Here is a 27,484-nt window from a genome sequence, read left to right as displayed (position 1 = left end):
CTCCAAAAAAAATCAGTAACAGTCAACTGGTTCAATAATTTTTCATGTATGCTGAAGTATCTAAATGCTCACACAACAGAAAAAAATGAGGGTTGGAATGTTTTATAGGTAGATTTGGGTAATTACAAGAAAATTAAGACAAATTATTTCCTGTGATTAAATATTCCTCAATCTCTGCTAAATACAACACACTCCTTTTCATAATACCTCTCTCTCTCTCTCTCTCTCTCTTTCTCTCTCTCTCTCTTTCTTTCTCTCTCTCTCCATAGAAAGCAGATCTAAATTTTCATAAACATTCAATGTGAATTTCAAGTCTTAAGTCAGAGTGCTCGAAGCACCAAGCACACAATTCACACCCATATGTTCTGAGAATTTTTTAAAATCAAACTTGAAAAGAGCAGAAAAATCTTTCTGCCTTTTCTAAAAGCGTTAGTACCTCATAAATGTTCAATTTAGGTAAAGAGGTAATGAGTGACTGTAAAAATAAATCAGAATAAAACCATCTAGATGGATGTGTCAAGTTTGGATTCAGAACTCGGTATCTGTTTGACAAATTAAAAAATAAAAAACAGGAAAATTGATAATACTGTATTATGTATTGAATGTCACCTTTCGGTAACATGTGGTCTATTAAAACTTCTTCAAAATATTTTAATTGTGTTGGTCCTCTAGTATGGGCTGCACTATGAATTGAGCCATGGTGCAGTCTGTGCTCTTCTATGTATCAGCTGCATTTGGCAAGATCAATAACGGATAACACAGGATGTTTGATCATGTGACAATGTATCCCATATATGGCCAGTACATGATCTAAAACCAGAATGAGGAGGACTTTCTTAATATACTGTGATATATATAGATATAAAGTGTGCATTTGTTTTATCACATAACTGCTAGTCTGTTTGCAGATTTACTCTGGAGTCCATCATTCATAATTCTAGCTGTACGTTCTCGAGTCATTTCCAGTTCTTTCCAGCGATTTTCCTCTAGTGCTTTCTGAAATCAGAAACACCCCATAGTTATTATCTGACAAATCAACAGCATCATTTTTTTTCCCTTTTTTGTCCAATATATCTCATCTGTGATAGTCTTTGATTGGTAATAAGCTCACCCTCAATGGATTTATATGGACATTATTCTTTGCTACATAACTATTTTTCGCACATGCATTTCAATGAAGAAAAACCTACCAGGATTTTTAATATGTCTTAAATATGATAGCAAATAGGTATTTGATATAAAAAGGCGCAAACTTATCACAGAACAGTGATATAATATATATCAAGCATTTTGAACCTTCTTTTTAAGTTGTATGATGTCAATGCCAGACAGGGGGAAAATGCAAAAATTAGACAAATATTCATCCTCTGACCCTGTTTAAATAAAAGTTTTATCTCATTCAAGAACAAAAAAGCTAAAAAATAAAAACAAAAAAAAAAACAAACAAAAACAAAAAACAAAAACAAAACTTCTTTCGTTGTGATAGGAATTGAAGTGTGTATAATGTAAATTCTTTGAATGGTTCATAAATAAATGATACAAGCATTGTATGTACAAAAATAGAAAAGAATAACAAGTTGATGTGGATGATACATACAAAATTGTCATACATAATGTCAGTCAAGGTATAAAAGTGATACATTGTATATTATCAAGTCAATTGTTTAAGAATAAAACATTTTCTTATTACCTTATGTAATAGAATTTTGATAAAATGCTCAAAGTTGAAATGTTTAAATCTACAAAATAGAGAATTTGACGTAAATATTTCAAATTTAATGGAATTATTTTTCTCTCCCTCCCCTTTTTTTGGATGGTGGTGTCTGGTTTAAAAATTATAGAAAAAAATAAATAACGAATATTCAATAACTTGAGTTTGTGCAATAAATGGTGCTTGTTTGTCTTTTGATACCATGAAAGTGATTTATTATGTCCTGAGGGGTAAAATTTCAATAATTGTTTGATCTTATCAAAGGAGGAGAGGGGGATGTTGTTTGCTGTATTTTTAGTCAGCAATGAGCAGAAAAATAAACTGACAAAATTTTCATACATACTCATGCTATCTATTAATATATATTCATACACATTTTTGGACAATATGATTTTGATATTTACAGCTAAATTTGGTCAAGAAGTGTTTGTGTGATATGTAATTTGTATGTGATGTGTGACACCAATATTTCTTTGATCATACCGCTTTTGAGGCGCCAACCAATACCATCCACAAGCACATGAAGGACTATACAATTTGGATTCCTGTGTGGCATTAATGTCACATTCAAATATACAAGAAAATGAAAATGGTTTCTAAATTCAATGAACATGTATAACTTAAAGGAAAATTGTTTATTTTTCTAATTTACATCTTAAATGTTTAATGTAAGTATTTATCAATATATTGCACTCAATTAATGTACACATCCCATGCCTTGTGGACAAACCCAAAGAATATCAACCTACCTTCTGACTTATGAGGTTCTGAGTTCGGTTTGCAGCTGTGCGACTAGCAGTGATCTTTGCACTCTGTTGTTCACGTTTCCTCATAGCTTTACGTTCCTCCAACCTCCGCTCCAACTCCGTGAGTTTTTCATCCTTAACCTGAAGTGGTCGAGGCTCCCCTTTCTTACGCTTCTCAAACCTGTTTGTTTAAATATAAAATTTTAAAAAGATTTATAAACAACAGGTTTAATATTGTAAACATACTTATTTTCAGGAAATCCAAATTTTTAGCGGATTATGATTTTTAATTAAGTTAACCAAATGATGAATTTGCACATTCACAAAAATTGGTTTATGAATGATTTACAGAAATGCAAATACCGGTAAACACCAGCATATTTATTGCAATACTTCAAGATTAAAAAGTGCTAAAATCTGTATGTTAACATTATATATCAATTCTAGATAATATGGAAAACAATTTTGGATTATTAACGATAAAAAGGTTATTACTTAATGGCTGCTGACTTGGTCTGCTCCAGGCGATGACGTGAAATGGTCTCCAATGTGTCAAGAAGTTTCTGGTCTTTTGCCTGTGACAAACACAAATTTTCCTATACTTTAAAAATATAATTCTTTATCAACCAAAAATCAGTTTTAATACCATGAACCATAGGGTAGACAATGTGTATGCTAAAATTAATTTTACAATTCTGTTCTTTGGACTATAGTGTTTTCATTTCAAATGCTTGAGAATTAAGCAAACAAAATATCGTCAACACAATTTATCACTACTGAGTGATCTCCCTATGTTGTGTTTTCTATATTTAGATAATGATGATAATATTCTCTCACACAGGCAGATTTTTAAACACAGCATGCAATTTTCTATGGAGTGCTGTGGTTTTTTTTCCCTCGAGATAACATGACAAAATAGGTCCTCTTGAGAAGCCATATGTTCTTTGCTGGCAATCCTTTGAATCATGGGCCTGCAAATTACATATCAACAAGACCTCATGCATTCAAGGATAGATAACTCTGTCATCCCAGATCAATGAACATGTCCAAGTTAATGCAATATATTCTTTTAATAGCACACGCAGGCAACACTGCATTTATCTGGCAAATTTTAACATCATGCCCAGCAATAAACTCACTGTTATCTATTGCAGATTCGGTAGAAATGCCTGTGTATTCTATATGATTGTCCATCTCCTTTCACTCAGATCTCATGTAATTTCTCCCTGGGTTTATTGTTAGATAAATTAATAAATTGTTCCTAATTTTCACAAATTATTACAACTCAGATGGACAGAATTCTGATTATTTTACAGTAGCATCTGTGCTGTAATCTAAAAAATGTCTGTAAGGCATAAACAGTATCAGTCACAACCATGCAAACCAGAATCTGGTCAGGAGTGTAGTACAAGATGGGACGATACTATGGGATAAATAGAAACTAATATGTTGAAATGTTCTCAAAACATATAATGTTGATCTGAAACAGAACGGGTCGGAATGGGGTACAACTGGTGAACATGGGTAGCACTACATGCCAACCTGGGAAATGGGGAGGAAATAAAAACAAATAATGACAGAATACAATGTGAGTGGCACAATAGATTTACATACCTGTTTTGTGGCTAAAATATCATCTCTTCTTTGTTCCTCTAATTCCTCCTCAGCTGTCTTCAGTAAAGACATACGTTCACGGAGCTGTAATATTCAATAAGTGACTATCAAATATTCAACTGTAGCAAACAGCACTTCTTTCATTAATTGTTTGATTGAATTTTTTAAAAATTGTTTGCTTTTAGCATGACTATATCAATAAAAAATGCACTGAAACCAGTGTCACTGGAAATGCTGACACCTGAAGCATTTGACAAGGTAAGAATGTTCATGGGCTGGTCATGTAGACTTGATCTGAATTGTGAGACCTCTGAAAGAGGATCTTCAGATAATAGTATCTTAAGATGATACTATTTTTGATCAGCCCCCACCACAAAAATTACCGGTTGTAAGAAATTGTGTTACAGGTATGCTTGATAACATTGATGAAAAATGTAGAGAAACAATGCATGTTTAGAAAGTTACTGATTGCTTCTTAAAAACAACTGAAATTTAAAGAATTCGAAATCTGTTAAAAATCTGGTTGTCAATTTATTACACTTACCTCTGCGATTGACATTTCACTGAGTAGTCCATGACCAGAGGTCGCAGTGAGGTCAACAAACTTTTGCCGAATGATTGGAACAGCCTCCATAGCACGGATCTGGTGAATTAATTCCATTCGCCTCCTCATATCAGCTTCTGCCTAAAATCATAAATTGATGAATGTTTGTTAGTATGGAATATTTAGGTACATATCGTACTAGAATGATCAATAAAAAAAATGAAATAGAAACTTTCACTTACAACACACCAATGCCTAAACACTAATTTTCAACCCATTTGACATGAAAAATTTGTACCATGACTGTTATTCCAAAGTCTTTATAACTAGCTGTAAGTTGTTTCATTTTACGAGGTTAATATTTCATGTATGTCTCAGCGACAATTTTGCACTAATCTGCCATTAGCAGTAAATAAACAGCATGTCCATACATCGGTATCTATATCAATAATACAGGTATAAACAGTATACATTATCTGAGATCTGGATTTACTTTAATTTCTTAAATGATTAAATATATATATAGTGAAATTGAACCCCCTGTAAATATTACCAATTTTAGGTACACAGCAGCCGAAACTACATATCTTTTTTTTTTTTTTTTTGAAATTTAAACATAGATTTATGTATATCACAGTACACGCTTTAATTTCTTTGGCAACATGGAAACATGATATCATTACTTGTGCAATGCCATTTTGTCACATACAGCTGTTAGCTTGTGATTTTTTGGGAAGGAAATTCAGAAGGTAATTTATTACAGAAATAAAAACACATTAAAACTACAGAATACATTGTATTATTATAATGATGTAGGCTCCACTTTACCTGATTAAACAGAAATGGAACTGAAAACTCTAAATCAAAGTTCAAAATTTGTGACAATTTATATTTTGTCTACTTACTATTTTGAAATATACCTCCATCACCCAATTTTAAATTAAGAAAATTTCTCTGTTAGAACTACAATTAGCATCCTCATAAATTATCAACTAAAAAGTGAAACAATATGCTAAGTCTTTCCAAAGTGTAATGGGTAGATAACAAATTGGGCAATATCTTATATGCTTCTGACTATATCATGTTTTTCATTGTACCTAGGTTTTAGCAGATGATAAAAGAAATTTGAATAGGAGAAATGATGGTTTGGTATGAAATCATGACAATTAACTTGGCACATACTGACCTCCTCTATGGCCTGTTTCATCAGATCACGACTCTCCTCATTTACATCCTGAACTGAAAAAAAAACACAATAAACAACAGGTAATACACGACATCAGGGTTACAATCAACTTTTAAAATTCTAATTCGTAGTTTATATATCATGGACCAGAAATAAGGAAAACTCCTCAAAGAGGTAAAGGCTTTTGAAAGAAACAGGAGGGAAAAAATTGTGACAAATAAAAAAAACTGAAATACTATTTATAAAGATGTAATGAGCTAGCAAAAGATGTGGATATCAGACTATAGAGAATTAGGAACAAAAGAGTGAATAAAAAAAAAATATTATGAAGGAAAGTAATTGAACATAAAAAACAGTAAACCATTTCAACCTGGATTGAAACAATAGTAGAATTTACTTTAAAATCTCAGTTGTAAAAGTTCTTCAGTCTACCTAAGATGTGAAAGACAAAACCAAAACATCTTTCATATCATTAAGTATTTTACCTTTGGCCTCTGCAGTATATATACCTGGAAGGAAATTGGTATAAGTTCTTACCAATTTTTCTCTTGATTTCTTGTATTTTCTTCGTGGCATCTTTTGCATTTCTATGGCCCTGTAATGTCTGTTCCACTAACAGTCTATGAAGAAATATCATTCAAGATCTCATGAATTCTAAGGTTAATTAAGTTCATCACAAAAAAAGACATAATTTATTGAACTAAAATAATTTTCTTTTTTTTTGAAGGCAAATCGTAAATGTTAAATTAGCCGCTTTGAAAAACATTTCAATCAAAAATTTCAAATATTTGTCAAAGATTTTTTCTCCGAAAAATAATTCAAAGTATGTAATCAATACCTCACTTCCTGTTCTTCCTTAAACTTCTGCTGCAGATATTCATCAAACATTTTCTTTGTCTGTGGAAAAGCAAAGAACATAATAAATACACTGTTATACTAAGAAAATATCTTAAACTTTTTTCATTTCAGTAAATGCTATGATGAACTATTGAAAGACCCTCTGACTACTTATGAAAAGAGACCACTATAAAACAGCATTTTAATGAATATCATGTTACTGACCAGATATATTCTGTATTGAGGTAATTACTCAATTCTCTTTAGAATTTCAGGAAATGGGAGAAAACCATCACAGGTTTTTAGCCTGCTTCCCTTTTGATATTCATGCCTATGGTGTTAGAATACACTATGAGTGCACACCCCCCCCTCCCCCCCCCCCCCCCCCCCCCCCCCCCCCCCCCCCCCCCCCCCCCCCAAAACTTCCCACCGCCCGAATTTTTTTTCCAAATTTAGATTTACATGAAAATATACTTATTTTTTCCCTGTTTCTCACCAAAACAATTAAACATTATCTGTTGTAAATATTAAACAACATCATTTTTTGTTTGGTATGGTAATTAGTAAATGACCTAACCAAATTTTGTTGTTATCTTTAAACATAACAAAAAATAACAAAAATATTTGCAGCAGGTTTCTACAATGTCTCGCTTAAAAAAATCAGATCCTAGATTAAACCTATCTCGTCTCAACACTAAAATGAACAATATCTTACACAATGATTTCACTGGTGCAATGTATAAATTTTTCGTGGTTTTACCAAATGCCTGATTTAAAAAAATATATTTTTGCAGAAATCATGATATGAACTATTTCCTCGATTGATTCTATTTTCAAGGTTTCTATTTTCACAAAAATATTCCATCCTCAAAAACGATAAAAAACAGAAACCCCCAGAAAAAGAAATTATTCACAGTTTACATTCCAAAACTCTCACCTCCTCTCGGTGACTGAGAACCTTTTGTTTGTTTGACCGAATGACATTCTGTCGTGCCAGAATAGCCTCTTCATGGCTCAGTTTTCCTTCCAATCGACGCCGTTCAATGGCAGCTAATTCCTGTTCAAGGTCTTGTGTTTTCATTTTGTTTTGCCATTTTTCAAATTCACTTTTATCCTTTGCCCCAGCTTCCAAATTTTCCAACCTGAAGCAATGAAAGTTTATATAACCCAGGTAAATACTAGCCACAATATTTCAAAACATTTCTAGCCACAATTTTATCAACCACTTGACTACATAGAATTTCTTCAAAGTCTGATCAGTTGAGAGTAAAACTAGCAAAGTATAGGTTCTGTGCTCGCGTCTTTGTAATCACTGAACTGAATGATGAGCTCTGTTACATTGACAAACATGTAACTACCCAAGCAATATTATTAGAAATACCAAGCCTTGCTCCAGAAGATTTGATGTTACTCCTGAAATACTGGAAGACAAATTCTTTCAAAGCAGGGGAGTATGTAACAATGAGCTTGATCGGTAGAGCATAAGCCCAGTAAGCCATAGGTCCTGGTTTTATCCCTAGCAGAAGCATTACAACAAATGATAACTTCTGTTACAAACAAAAAAATTTGTTTGTACACATTTGACTTGGCATCCTCAAAACAACTACTATATATATATTTCATTAAGCCCACAGGGGTCTACATCATACCAGCAAGGTACATGTACAATAAGAAACTTAAAATCAGAGGGTGGGCTTATTACAGGACAATCATGAAGCATTTGCTGGTACTTCAGTAGAAGTAGATACAGTTTTGTTTGATAACAGAGGAGAACTTCTTGTAAAAAATGTAGTTGTGATTGTACTACCTGTAAACATAGATATCGCTCAATCGTGCACCTCTCACTTTTACTAATTCTTGAAGTAAACCTTTTCTATATTTACAATGAAATTAACAAATAAGATAAAACAACAATGAAAATAACACATAAGGTGAATAATAATAACTACCTTTACATATACAATGATATAGCATATTGCTGAAATCAATATTCTTACATATTTTGACTATATAATGTTTATACATAAAACAAGTTTTTTTCAATTTTGCCCAATTATCAAAAAGATATTTCCATTTTTCAGCCGTTCAGGGTTTCAGAAAAATCGTCCATACATTAATACAGATTTCTTATTTTTGCATATGAAAATAGCAGATGGCCGAGGCTCTCTACATAAATGTAACAATTCTACATTGAATTATCATTTTTGCACAACATACAACCATGAGTCAGGTTGTCTGTAATCTAGAACTAGCTGTTTATACCATTTGATTTCTTTCTCTTCTCTCTGTGAGTACAGGTGCCCTTCCCTCAGAATGGCAGTGGTATTCATCTTAAATGGAACTTCTTTACTCTGTAATGAAAAAAAAATCACTGATCTAATTATCTTCCATTCATTAGCTTTACTTTGTAATGACTTTTCACCCAGCAGATAATATTTCGTTTGGATCTAATACAAGATCTCAGTACAGTCTACAACTATTCAACAGATCAAAAATACTGTGTGATTTCATGAAATAAAATGGAAGCCTAGTCTTTAGTTAACATTCACTGCATACACTGTGTACCTGTAGGGAAAGACGGTATGCCTTTAGAGAAGACTTTCATGGAGAGAAAAATTGGCTTAAAAGAACACTTGTGAAGACTGAATGCTAGTCCAAAGTGCACTCCTTTCTAAAGAGACTAAGTGACCACATAACCGGAAATTACCTGTCTTAAGACACCATCAGTCTAGAAAGACAATCTGTCCAGTGAGAACACCTGTCTAACAAGACTATATGTCTAAGTAGAACCCTTGTATAGAAAGACCAAGCAATCACATGTCTACAGAGCACCTATATAGAGAGACCATCTGTTTGGAGAAAGACCAAGCAATCATGTGTCTACAGAGCACCTGTATAAAGAGCCCACCTGTCCAGAAAGACCAAGCAATCACATGTTACAGAGCACCTGTATAGAGAGACCACATGTCTGAAGAAATACTTCCTCTAAAAAGATAGAGAGCTCACAGGTCTATGGAGAGGAACCATTTAAGACACATGTGTAAAAGACCATCTAACTAAAGGGAAAACTTGTTTGATGCGAACAATTGCCTCAGGTGAATAATTGTCTTGTGGACTTGCTAAAACCACTTGTCTGCAAATGTTTTCACCTGCCTTAAGAGATCTTCTTTTTATTTATATAGTTCTTGCAAATTTGAATTCTAATTTATAGTTATCAATCACACTTTATTATTATTCATAAAACAACCAAACAGTCCATCAGATTTAGCTGCTTATAAAAGTTCCTTCAGGAAAATGTTTGTTTGCAAAAAATGACTATAATGTATTTCATGGAGTTCTGAAATTTTGAATTAGGTCATCACCTAAACTGACCATCAGTCAAAAATGGCTGTCTTGATGTGTATAATTAATTATGGTTCACTATATATTACTAACCACAGGAAATAGAACAAGTATTGATTCAAACAAGCGATACCAAAACATGTTTTGACACAACAGGCTATCTGTCAAATACCTTCAGTATAAATGGTAATTATAATTATAAAAACTGCACATGTTGATGTCTATATATACTTCAAACTTGGCAAGTTACGTCATAAGAATATCTGTCAGGCAGTGAGATACACAAGCATGTAAATTATTCAAATTAACAATTTTCAGTAAAAACATCCTGGAATAAGTTATTATTTTTTTACATTTTATCTCTTTAGGCAAAACCATGTTTTATTTTTAAGAATTTCTCATAAAAGTCATTTTTCCTCATTTCATTTTTTTTTTAAACATTTCCTGCAATTTCTAATCTAACATTTGTATTCGAATTCATTGAGTCAATGTTTATATTATCAAACTATTGTTAAGAATGTAGAAGGCTTTGTGTAACTTTTGATATCTACTATTATCTCTGTACCTCTGGTAATTATGGATGTAATACCATATATTGGGATATTTTTGCAATGTTTAATTTTTGCTAAAATCCCCAAAATGCACATTTTACAATTTCTTCATCCGAAATGAAAGGCCTCTTTTGAAGAATTTGAATACTTCAGGACAGACAGAGCTTTAACACATATACACCAGTGTAGATTCTAATATCAACTGGAGATCTAACTGACCAATCATACTAAGATAAGAGATTTACACACTGACCAGTATATATGTATCATAGAAGTATTCATGACTAGAACGTGTTCAGGTGTATGTAGGTAAATCAGCTCTATAAATGTATTACTTATGTGTTTATTATAAAAAGAAAATATGCAATTTTAGCAATTTTAATTTTTTTGCTTTTTTTTTAAGTCGCTAAATTCGCAAAAACTACATATGTGCAAAAAACTCCTGATTATATGGTAATAGTCATGACTTCAATTCTGAGAAAGGTATTTTAAGAAAAAGATATGAGGATAAAATTCAAGACACTTGAAATTAATTTGCTGTGGCCTTAAAAGAATATGAAAGAGTAAACTGTTATTTATGTATATAAAAGGCGAAACACATGTATAAAGGACAAAATTTTGACGACATGCATGCATATTTTGTCCTTGGAGTGACAGACAGTGTTCTATTATACAGTTATACAGAGACAGGTGAGGAAAGAAATTTCTATAGACATGCCTTTAATTTATTTGTACTTTAACAGCACAGCCTTACATAGAAATGATCAGATATATGTTGTGTGATACATGTCAATACAGTAAATTAATTGCAAAAAGGAAACAACCTTTTTAAAGCATGCATGACCATCAGCACTTTCTATTTAAAAACTACCAAATGTGATCATACAAACAAGAAATAACTAAAACTAGCGAAAGAGAAACAGATCATGATCCAATATTTTTATCAATATTATTCACAATAGATGACACTGTTTGATTTATCACAACATAAAAAGCATTTTAATTATCAAAGCAAGGGAATCTTAAAATTCTTTTACAAATTTAAGTTAAAGTGTCAAAATGTATAGATTAATTAATCAGTGTATTTGTTTGTTTGCTGGGTTTATTGAACCATGAACAGTCGAGTCATTTTGAGGCAGGGTCTCCTCATAGTAGCTGGTGGCTAACCAAATGATCAACATATGGGAGGCCCGTCACATGCCATCCAGAGCAATTAGGGTAAAGTGTCTTGCAAATGGACACAACCACATCAACACAGACCATTCTGTTATTCAGCTTTCTGGAAAATGGAGTGTTGAACCACACACCTCTGATCTTCACCTGAGGCTACGAAATCCAACACCCTACCAACTGAGTTATTGTGGCCTCTGAACTGAACTGTACATCACTATAGTGAAAGAGTAATGACATGCTAAACTGTTGATTTAATGTGGACCCAAAATGAAAATATTTAATTGTGGTTATGGTTTCACTTTTATACATAGCATGCATAGCTGTATACATAAAATACATTTTATTGTAACAGTTGTTTGGTTTACATTGAGATAGACATGCATGAAGACGAAGATCACTCACAATCGCTCGAACCCGGCGACGGGTCACACCACGTTCTGATTTCATTAAAGTGGCGGCTGTAGACTCAGACTGGATACAACATAGCATTATCATTATCTAACTACAGTAAACATTCTTTACCAAGGAAACAAGAAATATAATTAACATTACTATAAAACTGTCCCAGGATCTCGATCGCAAGATTTTATAATATTGTTTACACATAGGAATTATTTTCATGAACAATTCTTGGTGCTAGTATAAACCAACAGTCATTTGCAGCTAATAACTTTCCTGATTTTCATATGGCAAGTTCATGATGATTAACTTGCCCACAATATATTATATTCATGTATTATAATGTTAATTATCCCATTTGAATTCACAGAGATCAACTTTTGCTCATTTATTTCATTTGTGATATTAAATTGCTCATGAAAGAAAGTTGATTTATGGGTTTTTTTTAGAAATGTCTATTTTAAGTTGTTTCTTATAATTTTTTTGAAATAGTGCTATTTCAGTTAATGATACCAAAAAATAGTTTTTTCAAAGGCAAAATCAAGAAAATTTCAATTTCACTGTACTAAAATGGATCACAAACTTGTACAATTTTCACTGAAAAAGAAATGATAAATTTGCTATTTGATAACAGTCATCTGTACTCATGGAATTTGTTTCAAGTCAATCTTACCAGGAATGATGGTGTTGGTTTCGCTCTGTGTCTCTCAAAGTCCAGTTTACTTTCTTCCTCACTGATAATGTTGTTCCATATTTCTTTTGTCTTGTCCGACTTTTCTGGATTTGCACAGGCAAACTGAATGCGGGAAGCTTCCATTAGCCTCTCCTGCAATGTATACATTTTGTAATAAGCCCCTGTCTGGTAATAAGCCCACCAATGTCTATTGCTATTTGTTCAGTAGAATCATCATCAAATTTTATTTCATTATCCTGTAATAAGCCCACCACCTGAATTTCAGTTACTAGCAATGTGGTGAACCTATATGCTTATCGCAGAGTTAACACAAAGTTTTAAGCGTAGATATTTTCTCAATTTTAAAAAAGGGACCAAATATTCAAATTGGATTCCACAATAACATTTTTTTTTTTAATACCGTTCACTTTAAAAGAGGATGGGAATTAACTTTTATTGAAAATAAAATAAAATGGGAAAAAAATCTAAAAACTGAAACACAATGAAACACACAAACAAATACAGCTTTGTTTACTTGTTTACATTATTTTGTTAATTTCATTTTTACCTCTGCTCTTCTCCTATTAACATCCCTGTTCCTCTTGAGGACATCAAATTCTTCTGGATCATCATACAGTGAACGGGGAGGAGGCTTATGTTTGTGAAGTTTTGGAATCTGTGAAAGTAAATGCATGTAATATTACATCATTTTTCCCACTACATGAAAGACACATATGAAGATTGTTTTCATTACGTTTAATATACTCATGGTTCTATTACTCTTAAAGAACAATTCTTTTGATTTAAAAAACATATTGTCAGAGGAATACTCTGAATTCAGACAAATTTAAACACTTGTATTCTTACAATTTCATGATGATTAAATCATAAGATCTCTACATTATTTCATTATTTATTTATTTATTTATTTATTTCATTTTTACTCTGGCCTAATACTTTGAAAATTAGCACAAACATAACACTGTATTGTGAGGACAGAATTATTTCAAAGAGTCCTGTTGCTGATCAAAGAGAAAATTAAAACCAGTGCAGAATCTGTCAATAAGTTAAGCACACTTACTGGTTCTGGTATTGGGATACTTCTTGGTCTAGGCTGTGTGATGTCAAAAGGCTTAGTTTCTGAATATGAATATAATGGTTTCTGTTACAAAATCTGATTTGCCACATCCTGCCCAAAGTATAATTTTATACCATTACAGGGTCCAGTGGAAGGGAGATAACTAATAATTATCTACAGCTTTACATCACAACTAAACAAAAAATTCAAAAGTTTCTCTTTATTTAAATGCTTCTTCTTCTTAACAAGCTTACTAATATTGAAATAATTTCAATCATGAAATACATAATTGAGAAGGAAGGCATTGGCCATAAAAAAGGGCTTGCTAAGTAGATCTGCTTCCCTCAACATAAGATGAAAACTTTATTTCCTATGCAAACTGTACCTGACCTTTGTTTAAAATACTTGAACATGAAATTGACACATTGACAGCACATTGTGACCTAAATTGAGAAGTGACAGAACTCATGAATATGTACATCATAATATATATGTGTACCTTCCATTCCTACGATCCACACCTCCAAACTGTGGGAGCATAAAATTGGCCAGTTGATAATGTAAAACTGAAATCTTATTCGGTGAGGTACAGAAAATAAGCATTAGTTTTTTCAATTTTAAATCTAAACTCTTTCTTTGAATAGTTTATATCATTAGAAAAACAAACACATATGTTTTTTATCACTGTCAGCATACCTGTTTTAGGTGTGGTTTTTCGCCTAGGTTTAAGTTTGTTGTCTATTTTGGCTTTCATATGACTCAACATTTCTTGAAGTTCTGGCATCCATCTGTAAGATAATCATCGGTCAACACATGTTCTTAAAACACAAAAACTCTTTATTTGATTTTCTATTTTAATTTCATTTTCGACTTTTAATTTTTCATTTATTTTGAGTCAAACCTAAACCTGTCTATAATGGCCATTCAAGGGAACAGAGAAAAGTGTCTTTTAAAGACAGGTGGTCTTAGTCAGAGGTTCAATTTCTATGCATTTTACAACATTGAAACACAAAGCAATTGGCCCTTATAGGCAAGTTTTTGCTATAAACCAGATTAATGTTTTAGCCATATTTTTTCCATTGAAGAAAGCAGAAACTACTTAGATGTACATTGTAAATCTTTAACTAAAATTTGTCAGTTTAATATATTGAAAAGAGGTAATATCCCAAAAAACAGACACTCATGGGGTTCTACCACATTTTCATTTTTTTGGCAAAAAGTGTATAAACAAACTACCTGGTTAAGCGTTTTTTTCAAATGCTGAAATAATGGGTCGAGTTTGTAAAGTAATTTAAAGATGTTTATAATTGTTTATTAGACAACAGCACAAAAGATTACAAAAATATTCTTGGTTTTTGTTTACAAGATATCTCTAAAATTTACGTTGCTGTTGTGCTGAATTCAGAAATTATATATACATTTCATATCGCTGTCTACATTAGCCTACATACGTTATCACGTTTTTGGTAGTTTATGTGTATTCTGCTAGTAAAGAGGTGAGCTAGCATGACATTTATGGATATGAAAAATAGCTGGAGGACATACATAAGGCACACTGTAATGGAGGCCGAAACAGACGTATTACCTATATACATCTACACTTCATGCATTTCTTGTGCTACGTTTCTTTCTGTTTTATAATATACCTTGGTAATGTTTCAATTAAGTTAAAGATTTATGCAAATAAGGTTTTATCAATTGAAATACATGCAGGTCACAGTATGAAGCTAATAACCTGTCCTTCATCTAAGGACACTTCTGTTTAAATATAACTCACCTCTGTATTGGAGACAAGATGTTTGTTTGTACAAAAGTATGTTCATAAAACTTCTCCCAGCCATCCTTCATCCATGTAAGTAAATTCCTCTCATTCAGGCAAAAATTAAGAAACTGTGCAACAAACAAGTGTAAGCTTGTGAGAATTTTATCAAAAAAATATTAATTAGATAATTTCAACAGAGATTCAATATTCCGGTAGAAAAATTTCCACAAAAGAAAAGAAAAAATAAATAAATTTGATAAATGGAATGGCTTCATTAAATACAATAATGATACAGTCACACTTAAAAATTATATCAAAGATTACTGTATCTGATAATAAGTCCATCCATTCCAACTGTTGTTCAGTAACATTTTAAACACTAATCCAAATTATTCTGACATTCTATCGAGGGAAATATGTGACCCATGCAACTGTAATACTTCCAAACAGAATAAAAGTCTCATAAAAACCAATAAAGTCACTTGATATGGAATATAAAGTACTTAATTATATCTTTTCACTGAACATTAAATTATGACACTGGTATCAGCTTGTAGATGAGAAACAGACCTTTTGATACATGTGCATTACACATTTGAAAATGACGATTTCTTTGAGACCTACAAATATTGTGTGAATGTCAACCCATACACTGATCACTTATTTTCCTCAATTTTTTATAGGAATGGAGTTCTGACATTCGTCCAAGGCGGTACATATATATAAGTTGATGGAATGTCAGTATAATCCAGACTAATTAAACACAAAGATCATAACAACGTGAACTCATAATAAGCCCATCCCTGACTTTGAGTTAACAGAAGTTTGTTGGAATCCATAAAATTATACCATAATCATGAACAACGATACTTGTAGATGTCTAATCATGAGTTTATGTGAAAATGTTTTAAGTCTTCGTAATCTTTCATTCAAAACATTTAAAATTGTTACTATTGAAATTCTAAAGACACTTTCCAATGTAGTTGAATGAAGGAATTGGTTCAGACACAATGTGACTTACTCTATACATTTTGTTGATATCCTGAGCACTGACAAATTTTCTGAAGTGTGCCACACCCAACTCATCCAGCCTAAAGAATGCCAGGTAACTAGTTACTACAAAACAAAACAATAAACAAATGTTATTTCAATCTGTCCAGTTTAAAGCCTATATCAAAGATCAATTTATCATTATTTTTCCTCAAAACTGAAGATTATATTGCAATGAAATCACAGAAATTTTTTCTATTCCTTTTTTTTTTAATTGATTTTTTTTTCTTGTTTATTTGTTTGTTTGCTATGTCTAATGTACTGTAAACAACCTGAGTCATTTTGAAGTTTGACCTTTTAACAGCTGGTGACTAACTCACTGAACAACATGCAGAAGGTCGGATATATGCTATCCAAAATGGCTGGGGAAAAGACTCTTGCCCAAGGATGCAAATACATCTAAACAGGAGCGTCTACAAATTCAGCTTCCTGACAAAGATCCAGTAGAGTTGCAAAGTCTTTAATGCTTTTGGACAGAATGACTGTACTCCAAAATTATCACACCTCCTGCATTTTGTCTTTGTTCAACAAAAAAAAGACAAGAAGATATATTTACCTATGTACAAGTTTTCTTCTGACCGAAGTACATTTTTCCCATCTTTCACAAAAAATCCATCTGTTATGACTCTCATGAGATCCCAGTAACGGATACAATTTGAAAAGACTTCCACTATGAATGTTTGGTCCCCATCATCATATACCTGAAACAGCAAATCAAGATCAAATTATACCAGGGCCTGATATATTTGCCTAGATTTTTGGTACAAAGGTCCAAGATTATTAAGAGGGAATAAATCTCTGTAACCAATTGTTAGAATGACTGAGGATTGCAAAGATTACAATATGTTTATAAAATCTGAAATTATCAAACAGAAATTTTCAAAGACCAGCTTGCTTCAGAGGAAGCAAATCATGTTTTTGTTTTCCGAGAATTTTTTAAGTATGCCGATATAGCTAATATGATTAACCACTTTAGAAGTGGCTTGCTGATTTTGATATTTATACACCTGTAATATATAGTTGTATACCTACACTGTATTTGATTTACGGGTGTGGTTGTAGGTACATGTACGTAAGCTTGTATGTGTGAGTGCGGTGTATGTACATGATGCATATACATATTTATTATATTTGCTGTTAGGTGTACGTTGCATGTATGCTTTACCTGTACATATTATGTGTATATATGCAAGTATTCTCTTGATGTACATCTGTATGTGTGTGGTCAAGTATACATGCAATCATGGAGGTGAAAATGTATGTTTGTGTGGAGGAGTGTTTCTCACATGTATACCTAACTCTGCATCAGTTCATTTTATTGAATAAAAAAAATCAATTATAAAAAAAAAAAGCTTACTTGGGAGGAAGCAAATCATGTTTTTGTTTTCCGAGAATTTTTTTATAATATTTGCAAGCAAGTTTGTTTTCATCCTAGTCTATCAGATGAAGAATTAATTTTAAATGACAATTAACATCAACCACTGAGGCATCCTTGCACTAAACCATATTTTTCTTATATGTCTTACATGTGACATGTCTGATAAAATATCAAAACTCAATAAAAATGACAATATTTTCATACAAAATTAATGCGTTGATTGTTGATGTGTATCTTTTTTCAATAAATCAGCACATGACCATATTGACAGTAAAAATTCTTGTATCTCCACAAAATTGCATAAACAGACTGCTTCATAGCAAATGTATGTTATTTTAAACTTTTAACAGGAAGAAATCCTTTAACAGCACATGACCATATTGACAGTAAAAATTCTTGTATCTCCCCAAAATTGCATAAACAGATTGCTTCATAGCAAATGTATGTTATTTTAAACTTTTAACAGGAAGAAATCCTTTAAGATGTTTTTCTATGCAGACTGCTCAGATTGGGAAAGCGAAGGATGAATTGGGGAAAATACAAGACATTTTTTGATAGAGCATGAGGCCCATTATCGAATAATAAAAATACCTTGCAAATACTAATGCACCCCTGATTGAGCAAAACAGAAATATTCTTACATATGGAGATTGTGGGAATTCAAAACCACTACTTAAGCAACCACTAGTGTTACATATACATGTACAAGGACATTATGCATGTCTGATTATCTGTGGTCTTGTGTTTTGGTTACTTGGTAGTATGATAAAAAGTCAATCAAAGTCAACTACAGTCGACTACATGGATTAATAAAAAATAGTATAATGTCATATACCTGAAAAAGTTAAGTTTCAGATGTAAAATAAATGGTGTGAAGAAAAGGGGTAGGGTGTCAAGTGAATGAAACACACCTAATGTAAAGGATCAGTTCATACCTTTTGTTGCTTGAGGTATTTGTTAACATGCTCTTCAACTGACTGCATGTCTCTATTGTATGTGTCCAGCACTCGGACTGCATGCACCAACAGCTGACCATGGCTAAGGCTCGCCATATTTGAGAAGCGACAACCTAACTGAAATTGCACACGTGTAAGAATGAAAATCATGCAGAAATAATACCAAACATTTTAAACGTGTCATTCTTTATCATATGTACTCATCTTTGACATAAGTCATTTTCACTCTTCTACTCACGAAATCTGATGAGACAGACGTCGTCAAATCGGATTAACAGATATTGTTAATTTGTCACCAGGTAATATGATCAGTCGCCAAAACCGGTTGCGCTTCTAATAAAGATCACTATTTATCTCGATTCTACATAATCACTTATTGCTTACAGATTTTAGTTTAACACAACCAGAAAGCCATTAAAAACGACTTAGTGAAGCTCATTCAAACTTAATAGATTTGTTTGTAAACGTGACCTGTGTCTGTGGCTTAGTACACTACAAAAAAGACAAGTTTATTATCCACTATCGATTACCAGTGTTGGTTTGGTTATTGTTTCTAGAAGGCAAATAGTATTCTTATTTAACAATGCCCATGTCAATGTTTTAAATCACTCATAACCTACCAAAAGTGTGATTTAAAATCCAGTTGCCCGATCTTTCAACTGAGTGCCGCCATATTGCATTTTATGTCGTCATGGCAACAAAAAACACTATTTGTCGATCAGACGCTTGAAGGTTTATTATTTTTATACTATCAACGTAAAAGTCGCCTTTAATGCGTTTACATTTTAACAGCACTATACGGGTCATTTGTTGACAATAAATATAAAATATGCGTTGTAGTCAAATACAAAATAAAAGAATGTTATTGGTTATTATTTCTCTTCTAAACACACATATGACTTTGACGAATTATAGGGAAATAAACGGAAACGGTCAGTGAAACCGGAACATTACTACTCGGATGTAATGTAAGACATTAAAATCAACCATTATGTTTCTATGCAATACTATAAGATATTTAGGTAGTATAGTAATGTAAATAAACAGTCTAAAATTCCAGATATTTTCGTTTTCGGTCTTTCATTAGATATAGGTATTTACAGGAAAAGATCAGTAATGATTTAAATACCCCAAAAACGAAATATCAAATAATTAAATAAAAATGAACAAATAAAAATTTCATTACATAAAATCTGCAGTTTTCCCCATAATGTTTTAGCTGCTGAAGTGTCATTGTCAAATCATTCAAACAATCCGCTGTCTCTTCTACTAACTATTTAAGTTTATCCGCAAACCGTTTGAAAAAAGTTCATTTTTGCACAATTTAAATCAATTTCTTATTCCTGAATGAGTTCTTACAAACGTTTATGTTTAGTTCGTTTTCCTTCTTGATACTAAGAAGTACCGAAGCAAGAAAACATACCTCCTGCACTCTCCATGTCCGGAGGCGACTAATGTGTAAGGCGCTTTTAGGTCGGAGGCGGAGGTGCTGTCCTCTGTTTAAATACATTAGGAAATTACTGGAGGGAACCTAACAGAAACGGATGTCTTATGACTTATGTATAGTATTATCATGGATGTGAGAGATAAGTCGAATTGGTTCCTTTTTAATTTATTTCATTGATATTATGAAATAGTGCATCCATTGGAAATTAATCCTTTTCAGTTTTTTTTAATTTTTCAATATATTACATGATAATTACAACACATTACATCTCATATAAAGACATGGATGAGTCTCAAATTTAAATGTCACCATCATCTTCATCAGTAAACACACCTCCTTCTCATCTTCATTATCGTCATCGTCGTCGTCGTTGTCGTTGTTGTCAGTCATTCTCATCTTCATCGTCATTTGTCATACATTAACATTAGCAAAGTTCATAAACATACATCATCATCATCATGGAAATGAATCTTAAAAACTTGTAAATCACATTCATTCTTAAAACGCATTCTATTTGTTTCCTGATCTTTAACGTGTGCACGGGCATCACTTTCTTTATTACATTGAACTTTTAAAGGCTTGTAGTTTGTTTTCAGTTCGTTATGGAGTTTTCATGTAAGAGAGGTTTTTTATTTAACAGAAAAAGTAACAACATACACTTCAAGCTTATTTTTCAATCCCATATATACATTTACAGTTAAATGTATGTATGTGTAATATTGCTATCATTGAATAAATGCTCATAATATCATCGGCATTGCAAAGCTGTAACCTTCCTTTATGTATATAGTTAATTGATTGCTGAATTATTGTACCTCGTGAGAAAAAAGGAAAATGCAAAATAAAATATGCATAAAGAAAATATGAAATATTCAAATGATGTTCAATTATAAAAGAGAAAAACTGCAGTTTGAATTATACTGTCCATGGATTGTACAAACCTGAATAATGTTGTTATGTTAATCAACATAAATACAGTTTTAAAAATAAGGCGAAAAGAGCTCTATCATTGAGATATTACAGATGAAATCATATCTAACTGTAATGATTCCAAGCGATTCGTGGGGAAGGAATTGAAAACCAGTACCAAAATCTTATATAACCTCAAAATAAGATATCATCCATAATTTCCATTTGATTTATAAATATATTCCGCATTCTTATTACCGTCAGTCGGTTTTGTATTTGTAAGTAATCTTACCGTGATAAAATGCTGAAATTATATATAAAACTCTATGCTTTAAAAGGTCAAAACGATTTCATTGTTTACCAACCATGCTACATGTATTTGCATAATTGAAGGAAGGGTTTACTTCATTACTATTTCACAAGATAATTCCGGAAACCCCCGAAGTCAAGGTCAGTAAAGAACCTTGCTCCGAGGTCACACAACACCGTAGCCAGTCAGAGAACTTCGGCAAATCTCGGAACGTTGTCACGCTCAACAACCGATTTCTGAAAAGACCTTTGCAGGGGATACATTTAACGATATTTTTGCTACAAACATGTCGACAACGACCGAGGTAAGAGTTTCGTTAGATAATTTAAATACGTCTTTCATATCGTTTTACATCATTTAATTAAATGAAAAACGTTGATGCGTTAGAATGTTTTTTATTATTATTTTAATTTTGTATGTAACGGTACATCCCTGTAGGCTAGCATCCTCTACTTCAGCAGTATGGGGCTATGGTTAAAAGGTCAAATTACGAACGAATGCCTTTGAAAATGAAAGAAATCAATTCTATTGGAAATGAATCAGAAGGGACTCATTGAAGAATTTGAATACATTTATAATTAAACGAAGTCAACTTGCGGCCTTTTGGACAAATCGATATAATACATTTATTTTGCGTTTTAATTTTCAGGAACGCGAAATTTCTGCACCACGAGTTGGGAGGTTTAAAGTGCACATTCAGGTGGGTTAAATTCCGTTGTTTGTGGAATTTTTAAGTGAAAAATGCTCATAATCATGGATTTTATGGGACCATTTTGATGAAAAAATTTGAAATATATTGTGGCAATTCTTTATTGACAGTGGTAAGTACAATTGCATGGTTTAATGTTAACAAAATGTAGGCGATGCACATATTTTTGATAAACGTTTTTTTAAATTTCTGAGCATATAGGGCTTACGTATACTCTGCTGTCGGAAAGCGGACACTGTTTAACAGTTGAGCTGAGAATGTGTAGGCCTACAGCGTCAGTCACGTGACTCACCGACCGCATTTTAATAGTAAACAAAGGCACATGCTTGCCGCAAACTGTTTGTTTTGACGGAAGGTATGCGGCGAATAGTGCCCTACTTCTCTCAGTAACACAGCTAAGTATAGCAAAGGTCATCTTAAATATATTACGGGTCTTGTATGAAAAGAACTTTATAAATGTTTTGTAAGCAAAAACATGGCGTCAATTATTGATTTTGAACTTCAGCGTGTCAGTACAAAATATTGATTGTTGATTGTTAATGCAGTGAAGCGTATCATAACACCACAAAGACACTGTTTATTCAATAATTCAAGTCACACAGTGTCAGGGTTGGTCCTTGTCTTCTCAGACATTCAAGTCAGTAAAATGTTGGTTCATGAAAATAAACCTATTTAACACAGGAGATGTGTTTTGAAATATATTTCTTCAGTTGGATTCTCATAAAAATTAAAGTGGAGTTTTTAATATAAAGTTGCTAAAAATATATTCAAAGAAACATTAAAAAGATTGAGGTATTGTAATTCATTATACAGAAAAGCATGCATGCCTATACTTTAATTTTAATGGAAAAAAATGCAAATATAATGTATGTAGATTTCAAGCTTATACATGTACTTTTAACCCTTCTAAATGCATTTGATGGCACCCATACAGATGAATATCTTGAATATGTATTTGTTCAGTTAAATATAATTTTGTATATAGCTAGTTCAGGCAATAACATTTAAATTATGTATAACCTTATACAAACTATTGTGCCAATGCTAACTGCCTTGTTCATTCAGTTAGTTCATATTGATAATTCTGAAATCCTGGGTGATGCACTCTGAAGACAAATCATTTGATGCTTGATGATACTGCAGTGGAGAAACTACACTTTATAGCTAACAAAAATCAATAACATGTTGTGTGAGTATAGAGGATCTTTCTGAAGAGAAAAAAATGATGAAATTCCAAAGCAGAAGCCTTTTGGTTTATATTCAGTTTCCATGGCTACAGATATATTTGTTCAATTAATTTAGTGCATACACAACTGCTATGAACAAATTTTGGTATCTCTAAAAATAACAACTTGTATGATGTACATGTAATTTGACATCATTGAACAGGGTATACTGTTCAGTAATTAGTGGTCACAATACAACAAGGTGTAAACACACTTACACTGTAAAGGTGAATCAGACATGTCAACACAGTACATTTTGAAGGTTAATCAAAGGTGTCAACACAGTACATTATAAATATGAATCAATGGTGCCAACATTCAGACACTAATGATGAATCAAGATGTCAACACACTGTACACTGTAATGATGAATCAAGGAGTCAACACACACTACACTGTAGGAGAAATAAACACATATAACGCTGTTAGAATTATTCAAGATGTCAACATGTACATGGAGAACAGTGTAGGGGTGAGTCTAGATGTCAACTCATACAACATAGCAAAGGTTTCAAAATTAGTCGATGCATAGTACACATTAGGGGTGACCCAACGTGTCAACACTTTGCCAGTGACTCGACATGTTAACACACATTACAGTGTAGAAGTGACTCAAGATGTTGGCACAGTTTACTGTAGAAGTGATTCAAGGTGTCAACACATGGAATATTGCTAACATATGACAGAAATAGAAAAAAAGAACAGGTCAATGTGTCATCACATAACATACTGCAGTCAACACAATACACTTAACTTAACTTATGGTATCAACACATAATGTATTATTGGCAAAATTAATTGTGTCAGCACATTTCACTGTACAGACTCCTCTCACACACTTGTTGTTGTAGAAACTCCTGGTGCATGAATGATATCTACAGTATATTGCTTAATTCAAAATACTCAAAATAAAAATCTTTCCTTTCAACTATTTTCTGGTCTTGCACACTGCAGTTACTCAAGTTTGAACTTTTTAACCAACAAAAAACAGAAGAAAGTCCATCATTTATTTAAATCACTATGCAGACGATTAAATTGCAGCCCACATGACAGCTATAATTAATGTGTTTTCATTTTTGGCTAATGAAACTTGCATCAAAACAAATGTCAACATACACACCATGTGCATGTGCTTTGCTAATATGTTAGGATGGTTGTTTTTAAATTTCCAGGAGGAACCAAGTGTGCCCACTAGATTTGTATAATACACACTCTGAAGTAGTATTTATGTTTACATTTTGTCTGCATGGCTGGCTGACTGCCAAGTTTTCCTTCCAAGCCATCCAGCCACAGACTTTTTTTTCATAAAATCAGGTCAGTCTAGCTGTTATTGACATCAGGTATGTTTCTGAGCTCCTTTTCATAGGTTTACAGACTTTCTCTTGTTACATCAAATATAAATTCACATCAGTACTCTTATATTCCCGGGCAGGGATAAGAAATCATAAGGTGATTGGATCCTGATTTGGTGTCTACTGTAAAATAATGAATTCAGTGGGGTTTTATTTTCACTGATTTCACAGGAACTTTTAATCAAGGAATTTATGTGTCCATGAAATAATAAAATATAGTTATGACTGCATATTAACTTCTCATCGGTGGATTTTTTGAGTTTACTATTCATACTCAAAATCAAATTCAACAAAAATGTATTTTAAGAAAAAAAACATGAAATTTCAGCCCCACAAAATCCCTGATTTTATCATAGATAAAGGTTTCAAATTAGAAGGGGACTTATCCTAAATATTGACTGCATAGTGGGTAGGACAGATGGAACTTAGGAAGGAGGTTGTGATGGTTATCCACACCATAGGGGTTAAAAACATCTATGGGATAAGGGACTTTTTTAACTGCAGGCATATAATAGGGAATGAGAGCTGACATAGCCAGAAGATGATTGGAGGTAATCCAAGTAAAAAAAAGAAAAAACAATCACAGAGGGAAACTTTCGTTAACTTAATTAGATGGAGGATGGAGTTATGGTGAATATAGGTTAAACTAAGCACTTTTACAGGTGGCAGTAAGGGTGAGGGAGGATCACTGGTCTCATAATTAGCTGACTGTTGGTGTACAAGGTGTAGTTCATGTACACCCACAATTTATCTTGGAATAGTTTATGTCAGAAAGTTGGAATTTTGATAGTAATGTCGCTTTACTTCAAGATATTTAACTTTTATCAACATGTAATCTTTTAACTTCCATCAAGATTTTCTTTTTAAAATTCATCCCCATTATTTAGTTAACAAATTTTTCCCATATCCTCAGTCCGAGGTGACACTATCATTTATTTGCTGTAGACATGTTTGTCTTGTCTTCTGTATTTTTCTGCTTTCTATAGATATTAAACCATCAAACTCAACAATTTTGTCATCTTTTGACCACCATACTCCAGTGACGTAAGCGATAGTGTGATTTTACCCTGGGACTAAATTCATGAATAATTTATATACAATTTTTTAACATCTAGAACATTATATTCTTATATCTTAGGACATTTATTGAAATTGAAGATAATACTAAAAGATAACTCATTATCTTAGCCTGTACAGATGTTTCACACTTTAACAGCTGTGTGTGAGTTCCTTGTCTCACTCTTTTGGATGGAGACATGGGTGAGATGGGACGGAGGTTCCCCTTGCCTACATCTATTTTCAGTGTCTATCAACTTTCAATAAAAGATTATTATGTTAATGCTAAGCAATTAAACTCTGCTTCCCAATTAAAGATCTCCCAAGATCCTCTTTTCTCATTCCTAAACGTTGTAATAGGGATGGTAGAGGTAGGGAGGTGAAGGTGAACTGAATAACCTCTAACATGTGTATTAAGGATATGTGGGGATGTTGATTAAACTCTATTCAGTAAACTGAAAAATAGGAAATAACATTGCACAGTATCCCAGTGAAGAATATTTAAGGCTATGCAAAGCATCTACTTTGTCCATGAAGGGGCCTGTAGTTGCTAACACATTGTATCTATATAGACATACCTGGTTGTATGCAGTAACGTAACATGTGCATGCAAGTCTATGCATACTACTTGCACCTCCAAGAAAAATTCCTGTGATTTTTGTGGAATGGATATCTGTGCTAGCATGCCAAGGGTGTTCACATACTATTGATAACTTGAGTGTATGATATTAGATACAAGACCAAAATAAACTACCAGTTGAGTGTTTCTTCCAGCATTCAGGTGGTATATATACATAGCACTGCAGAAAACTGATAAAACAATTAGCAAAAGATGTATATGTGTACATCCAGTTTTGTGATTTCCTCGGTTAAATAGCAAAGGACATCAGATTTGGTTCTTTAAAGATTGTTTGCAGTCTTATGATTTTATATGAATTTAAAATTCAAGCAGGTCATTTGCATTTTTGCTGACAGTTACCAGTATTGCCTTGTTTTTTAGTATTCTTCAAAGGGTTAGGAATGTTATGGGTAAATAATTATGTCCCCCGAGACACATCCAGACACTGAGTTAATATTAAAATCAAACCACACATCTGGGAACCTCTCATCTTACTGAGCAATTGCTGTGGCTTTACCAATATTAAATGAAGTAAATAAGTCAAAACATGCACCAAAGAATTTTCAAACATTTTCTGAAAGGAAAATTGATATCTTCAACATAAGTCAATTAGAGTGTTGAAGTATTAGGTAAAGTACAGTGTAGTCATAATGTTTACAAACAGGACCCTTTTCTTTTGCAAAAAGATTGATATATATCATAAATAACAAATAAATTGTGTTTATTTGGGTTAACGTGCATTCTGATGACTTGTTTTGGCATACAGATGTGTGTATATATTAATCACGACTGACTAGGTCACCAGTCATTATGATAAAGTCAGCGATAATGTCAGGTGTCAAGGTCAGAGAGGTGC

The 27,484-nt window shown here is 32.6% G+C and overlaps 2 protein-coding genes across 2 annotated transcripts in view; one reads left to right on the top strand and one right to left on the bottom strand.

The window, feature by feature from the left end:
- Positions 1-577: 577 nt before the first annotated feature.
- LOC132554060 (cilia- and flagella-associated protein 99-like) lies at positions 578-19,096 on the bottom strand. The gene is made up of 19 exons (XM_060218357.1): positions 18,980-19,096; positions 17,223-17,367; positions 16,638-16,732; positions 15,632-15,744; positions 14,551-14,642; positions 13,858-13,916; positions 13,345-13,452; positions 12,777-12,929; positions 12,107-12,169; positions 8,901-8,989; positions 7,576-7,780; positions 6,640-6,698; positions 6,339-6,421; positions 5,802-5,854; positions 4,616-4,756; positions 4,072-4,155; positions 2,953-3,032; positions 2,461-2,638; positions 578-996 (listed from the first exon to the last, which is right to left on the bottom strand). The coding sequence occupies exons 1-19, from the start codon at positions 19,094-19,096 to the stop codon at positions 883-885; spliced, it is 2,031 nt and encodes a 676-aa protein (XP_060074340.1). The 3' UTR covers positions 578-882.
- A 2,776-nt stretch (positions 19,097-21,872) lies between these two features.
- LOC132554058 (uncharacterized protein ZK1073.1-like) overlaps positions 21,873-27,484 on the top strand; it is a 64,740-nt gene continuing 59,128 nt past the window's right edge. The window contains exons 1-2 of the mRNA XM_060218354.1: positions 21,873-21,970; positions 22,316-22,366. Of these exons, the coding sequence (XP_060074337.1) occupies positions 21,953-21,970; positions 22,316-22,366 (69 nt within the window). The 5' untranslated portion in view covers positions 21,873-21,952. The remainder of the gene's footprint in view (positions 21,971-22,315; positions 22,367-27,484) is intronic.

Source organism: Ylistrum balloti, unplaced genomic scaffold, assembly GCF_031769215.1.
Source record: "Ylistrum balloti isolate Yb309-2 unplaced genomic scaffold, AGI_CSIRO_Ybal_v1 Utg370374, whole genome shotgun sequence".
NCBI classification, from domain to species: domain Eukaryota; kingdom Metazoa; phylum Mollusca; class Bivalvia; order Pectinida; family Pectinidae; genus Ylistrum; species Ylistrum balloti.
The sequence above is the reverse complement of the archived record's forward strand: the minus strand, read 5'-3'. Positions and strand labels throughout refer to the sequence as shown.

Bases quoted from the DNA above. Each gene is read 5' to 3' on its own strand.
- LOC132554060 (XM_060218357.1), bottom strand. From the start codon at position 19,096: ATGGCGAGCCTTAGCCATGGTCAGCTGTTGGTGCATGCAGTCCGAGTG. The intron at 15,745-16,637 runs GTAAGTCACATT...TTTGTTGCACAG, and splicing joins ATATCAACAAAATGTATAGA to TTTCTTAATTTTTGCCTGAA. The intron at 2,639-2,952 runs GTAATAACCTTT...TTAAACAAACAG, and splicing joins ACCAAGTCAGCAGCCATTAA to GTTTGAGAAGCGTAAGAAAG.